The following is a 6,226-nucleotide window of genomic DNA, read 5'->3' on the forward strand; positions in this document are numbered from 1 at the left end:
GCCACGGCACTCCAGCCTGGGCGACAGAGCGAGACTCCGTCTCAAAAAAAAAAAAAAGACCGCCCCATCATGCCACCTAAAGACCCCATCACACTGTCGTAAAGACCCCGTGTGGGAGGAACGGGCGATGCTGCCCTGCCGGCCAGCCGTGTCCCATGTCCTTCTCAGCGACTCTGAGGCCAAGAGCAGCCTGTGGCAACCCTTGAAGTCTGAACGTTTAGCCGAGGCTCGGAAGAGCCCAATGGGGGCCGGGCGTGGTGGCTCAGACGTGTCATCTCAGCCCCTGAGAGCCTTCAGAAAACCACACACAAGAGCCCAGCAGTCACTTTTGCCACCTCACTCAGCCGGGAAGTTTGGTGCTGTTCATGGAGCTGTTCAAGGTCCTAACTCAAATCCTCCCGACCCGCACCACACCCCAGAGGTATGGAGACAACGGCATCACCTGCCAGGTTCTACAGAAGGGACCCCACTATCCACCTGTCCAGCACTCCCACTCCCCCCACCCCGTGCCGGGCTGGGACAGGTGCCCCAACCCCGCTCCCCGGTTCCCACCGGCACCTCTGTCAGGGGACACCCTGGGCCCCAGCACCGAAGCCTGCCCTGTGCCCTGCTCTGGAGGATGCAGCGGCTGCTGGCGAGGGTTGGCGATGGAGTAGATGGCCCCCAACGCCACAGCGCACTGGGAGCAGCGCAGGCTACCTTTTCCTCCGGGCGGCGGATGCAGGGCACCCTCCACTGTCTTCAGACTCTGCAGCACAGGTGCCAGGGGGTGTGCATTTAGCTGGTTTGGATCCCAGTGTTTGGTGGGCTGGGCTTCGGGGACGTCGATGTTTGGGGCCTGACTGTCCACATGGCAACAGGGGCAGGCCGGGAGCTCCATCTCCCCAGCAGCCTTGGTGCGGGTAGGCTGCGGGGCTCCACTGCTCTCGGCCAGCCCCCTTAAGGGTGCCAGCAAGGCCAGGGGGAGCCTCTTCTCTTCCTTCAGTCCCAAGTCTCGCTGGAGAGCTGGTCGTGGGGATCGCTGGGCAGGGTCGGGCATGGCCGAGGGGCCCTGTGCCTCCAGTGGCTGTGTGTCCAACAGCAAGGCCGAGGCCTTGAGGTTGCAGGCAGGCAGCACTTGCCTCCTGGCTCTCCTCACACTGATGCCTGCCACACAGAGGTCGGACCCGCTGAATGGGGGCAGCTCAACCACAGGCTGCGGGGAAGGAACAGGTTGTGGGTGCTGGGCTGTGGCTGGGATGGTGGGGTCCATGCAGGAGGGGTCTGCGCAGGAGGGGCTGGTTGGGGCACAGACCCCCATCTGACTCAGGAGTGAACACCTGGGGTCCCATGCAGACCGCCAGGAGGCTCCCAGGCTCTGGAGAACCCGTGGGGAGCCAAGGCTTCCTGAGGCTTGGGGGTCAGCCTGAGGGGCCCCACTGAGTTTAGCCACAAAGAGGCCTCAAGAGAGAGGCACTGGCCACGCTTCCCAATGGCTCCAACACATCTGCAGGCACAGGGAGGCCCCCCGAAAGATCCTCGGAGTGGAGGATGCACTGCAGGCCAAAGCGAAGGAGCAGCATAGGGGGCCTGGAGGCTGCAGGCATGGAGCCCCCACCTCTAACCAGTCAGGGCTGGGTGAGACGGAGAACAGGAGGGAGGAAAGCTGGACGGAGGCACTGAGCCTGAGCCACCCCGCTCGCCTGTACGCCTGGAGTAGCCCCTTCCTCGGTGGCGACGAGGCACTGAGCCCCATGGGAGAGCAGGACAGGCCTGGACCCTTGGCGGGACCGAGAGTGGTCACAGAGCAGGATTGGCGTCCTCCATGGACCCCACGGCGCTGGCGGCCTGCAGCTCCACCCTCGCCCAGTGAGCAGGTGGCAAAGCATCCGCATGGGGGGCAGCCACCAAACCCCCAGGGGATGGCTCCCACCGCCCGGGCAGGGGCGGACGTGGCTCACCTGCCTCCACAGGAGTTCAAAGTTGCCGACGTCACAGCTGCGGTCCACGGCCACCTTGATGGTGTCCTCCTGCACCTGTGCACACAGCTGGGCCGTGACCGGTGTGGACGGGTGCGTGGTGGGGCTGGAGTTGATCTCGATCAGCCAGGGCCTGAAGTCCCTTCCAAGGACGAAGTCGGCCCCGTAGAGCTCAAAGCTGTTCTTGCGAGGCTCCACGTGGTCCTGGGCCACCTTCATGGCGTGAATGATGGCCTTCCTCATGGACGGGTAGATAACACTGCCCCACACGGCACCACGGCCCTGGCGCTGCAGGTACTCCTGGAACCTGGCGCTGGTCCACATGTTGTGTGCGGCCAGCAGGGGGCTGCGGCCCACGTCATTCTTCAGGTGCTTCTGGACGGCGTTGTTGCACAGGTGGATGGCACTGTGGTGGGGACAAGGGGCAGGTGGTCAGCTTCCGTCGGCCCAGGAGGGCACCCAAGGCCGGTCCTTCCAGCCGTGCTGCGTCCACCCAGCTGGCTCTAGAGAACCCTGCCCCCGAGGACTCCCACCCTTTGCTGGAGGGGCCCAGTTGGGATGAGTGTTACTGTCCCAGATGGAAAAACAGGGCTCAGAGAGGCCATGGGATTGGCCAGGCGCATGGCTTATGGCTGGAGGCCCAGAAATGGGTGCTGGAAGGGAGCCCTGGCTTCTCACTGCCTGGAAGCTGCTTTTGCGCAGGTGAGTTCCTGGACCCCCTCCAGGCCCACTTGACCAGAGGCAGTGAGCAGGTCAAAGCACCTGGCCGGCTCATCCCAAGCCTCTTCTGGGTGTGACTTCAAGCATGACCCACCAGCATGACTGCAGCCCCTTGTCTGGGCTGGAGTTAACTCCCCTGCAAGGTCTCTGTTATGTGAGTCTCGGGCCTCCCTGGATCCTCACTCTCTTGAAAAGCAGACCCCCTTCCTGCCCAGCCATCAGGCCCCCCAGCGCCTCACACCAAGCGAGAACCACACAATGGTCAGAGGAAGCCTTGGTGCAGACAGAGGCTGGCAGGCATCACTGTGTGAGCACCACACTCCTGAGGACTCCGCAGGCCCTCGCCATCCTGCCCACGAGGGGTCCCGTGTGAGGCGGGGGTCCATCCACCCCGGGCAGCACACTGGCCTCTACCAGGCGCCCCACACGCCACCGCCCCTGAACCGGGGCCCAGGTGCTGCCCACACCATTCCGATCCCCCTGGGCACAGGCAAAATGTTGCCTTTTAAGATTTTCCAGAAATGATACAGACAGTGTGGGGTGTAGGTGCTGGCTTTGAAGGTCAGTGGGCCTGGGCCTGTCCCTGGGGGAGGTCATCAGCCTCCCAAGCCTCAGTTTCCCTCCATCTGTGCCTCTCGTGGTGGCAGGTGGCAGTGAGGGGGTCCTGCCCATGCTGCTTCTCACTGCAGCTGCCCCAGGCAGGTGGGCAGCAGCCCATTCCCTGGCCTGAGGCATCCAGCTCGCCCACCGCACTGACCTGTCCAGCTTGTCCAGGGAGAAGCGCTGTGTTGAGAACCGCAGGTAACTCTCCTTATAGAACCAGATGGTCAGGGGGTTCCAGTCCGTGACGAGGAACCACTGTCTGATGTCGAACTTGGTGTCATAGATGAGCAGTGGCGTCTCGATGTACTTCTGGACCATCCACTTGTTGTCCCTGGGAAGAGGGTGGTCTGCAGCCGCCAGCTCCAGGATCTCCTCCACACGGTCCATGCACACTATGTCTGCAAGAGGCCACCGCTCAACCCAGCATGCCCAGCCACTGTGCAGCGGGACCGAGCTCCTGAGCTCTGGGGCAGGGTCGCAGCTTGGCCCTGAGACCTGCATTGGCTTTGTCCAGCGCCAGCAGGCAGCATTGCTGGTGGGGGGAACGGGGACAGGGAAGGCTTAGCACTCATGGATGAGGCTGAAGCCAGTGCCAGTCTCCCCCAGGCTCTCCCCCAACAGAACCAGCCTCTGGGACTCCAGAGGGGACACAGAGATCAGTGAAGGGGCAGGGACAGAGATACTTTTAAAAGGGAGCCAGGAGGATGGGCATGGTGGCTCAAGCCTGTAATCCCAGCACTTTGGGAAGCCGACGCAGGTGAATCATTTGAGGTCAGGAGTTCAAGACCAGCCTGGGCAACATAGTGAAACTCCATCTCTACTAAAAATACAAAAACTTAGCTGGGTGTAGTGGGCACCTGTAGTCCCAGCTACTCGGGAGGCTGAGGCAGGAGAATCACTTAAACCTGGAAGGTGGAGGCTGCAGTGAGCCGAGATCATGCCACTGCACTCCAGCCTGGACAACAGATCGAGACTCAGTTTCAAAAAAATAATAATAATAAAAACAATAAAAAGAAGAGCGTAGATCAGTTTGTGAATAGAGGAGGAAATCCTGATTAACCCATCAACCCAGATCCAGCCTTGTGATTGGAACACACACTGTGAAGACGCCTCCAGGTCTGCCCCAGCACTGGAGTCCTGACCCCCACGCCTGCCTCGGCGTTCTGCTCCCACCCTTCCTTCCCTGTGGCGCTGTGGGTCTGAGACTGCCCCTCACTCACGGCCCCTGGCATCAAGTGCGGGCGTTGGTGGCTATGAACTCGGTGCAGGGAGCGCCTGCACCAGGGGACTTATCTCGCCCGGATGAACGTGATGAACAAGGTGCAGGGAGCGCCCGCACCAGGGGACTTATCTCGCCCAGATGAACGTGATGAACTCGGTGCAGGGAGCGCCCGCACCAGGGGACTCACCTTGGCCCCGGGACTTGGCCGCAGGCATTATAATCCAGATGTTCCGGAACCCGTCGATGTCCGTCTGAGGGTTCACGGACGTGATTTGATCCAGCAGACCCTGGCACTGCAAAAAGTAATTTCTTGAATCGGAGATGAAAGCATTGCCACTACAAAGCAAGATCCAGAAAGTGCATGAGACTTGGAGGCCTGGGTCCCACCTCACCCACCAAGCAGGCACTCGGCTCTAGGATGGTCTGCAGCTGACCTGGCGGGAAAGGGCTGCGGGTCGGCCCAGGAAGTTCTGCCAACAGTATGGACACCTGAAAACACAGCCCTGTGAGGCTCCTCCAGACAAGGGCTGTGTTAAGACACTGGGGACCCCAGTGTGTGGGTTGGAGCCGGCCACAGTCCCCAAGCAGCACCCTGCCTGGGTGGAAACGGTGGGAGGCACGGGGTGGGAGGCGTAGCCATGGTGGAAACGTGGGAGAGACAGGCCAGGGGCGGATGCAGCCATTCCCAGGTTTCACCTGTGGTTGGTGGTGCCTGGGACCAACCCCTGGTAGGAAAGCAGCTGGCCCGTGCAGACATCCTGCATCCCTGCCAGCTGCCAGTGCCACATCCTGTGAGCTCAAGGTCAGTCTGACTCAAGACCCTTTGCAGTCACCAGCTAGACTCAAGAAGTCATCATAACCACAGGGAATAAGGAGAGGGTGCACTAGAGCTGTTTGAGTGGCTTTTAGAACTCGGGGGTGCACTAGAGCTGTTTGAGTGGCTTTTAGAACTCCAGGGTGCACTCCTGCTGCCCGGATGGTGGGGGGAAGCCATGCCAGTACCAGCAGCTGCCCCAGGGCCCGCTGGACCCATCCTGCATGGGCAAACTCAGGGCTGTGAAGACCCAGTGTGGACCCCATGACATCCTGACAAGGTGGCCTTGGTGCAGGAGGGGGGACCAGCGGGGCTCCAAGGACACCAGCCATGACTCTTACAGCCAGCCTGGGCTAGGGTGGGGAGGCAAAGCCCCTGAGGACACAGGACATCAGGGTTCCATTCCCACCTGCTGGGGGCAGCTTGAAGGGAGAAGTAAGGCTGGGGTGTCCCTGACAACAGGGGAGGGGCCCCACCACTGTGGAGCTGTGGCTGTCGTGGGTGGGGGGGCTGGGTGAGAGCCCCTGTGGTGACAAGCCCCTTCCGGGGAAGGACTGAAGGTGATCTCAGGCAGGGGCACCTCCCGGCTCTCACTGGCTGCCACGTCTCCTCTGTAGTGAGCACCGCACACTCCTGACCCCAGGATGGCAACAGGACTGTGATGAGGACTTGGAGCAAACCGGAAGCAGCCAGCCCCCCACGCCCATGAAACATCCCTGTCTGTGCGGCACAGGCCAGCCCCAAACTATTGAGGTCTAAACAGGGTGGGTCACCCATGACGTCCACCATGCTGGTCACAGCCAAGGTCGCCCAGGATACCAGCAAGCTCCCAGTGACACGGGGCTACAGTGACTCACTCAGGAGGATGAGCTGTGGGAAGGAATCCCTCACACCCTCCCAGCACAGCCC

The 6,226-nt window shown here is 61.6% G+C and overlaps 1 protein-coding gene across 1 annotated transcript; it reads right to left on the minus strand.

Moving 5' to 3' along the window:
* Positions 1-558: 558 nt before the first annotated feature.
* TTLL8 (tubulin tyrosine ligase like 8) lies at positions 559-5,068 on the minus strand (the record flags this gene model as incomplete). The annotated part of the gene is made up of 4 exons (XM_017873508.1): positions 4,691-5,068; positions 3,436-3,679; positions 1,941-2,364; positions 559-1,195 (listed from the first exon to the last, which is right to left on the minus strand). Coding segments are annotated over exons 1-4 (1,333 nt in total), but the record flags the coding sequence as incomplete, so codon positions are not given.
* Between the last annotated feature and the right edge of the window lie 1,158 nt (positions 5,069-6,226).

The sequence above is a fragment of the Rhinopithecus bieti genome, unplaced genomic scaffold (assembly GCF_001698545.2).
Source record: "Rhinopithecus bieti isolate Rb0 unplaced genomic scaffold, ASM169854v2 scaffold_8376, whole genome shotgun sequence".
In the NCBI taxonomy this organism is placed as follows: Eukaryota; Metazoa; Chordata; class Mammalia; order Primates; family Cercopithecidae; genus Rhinopithecus; species Rhinopithecus bieti.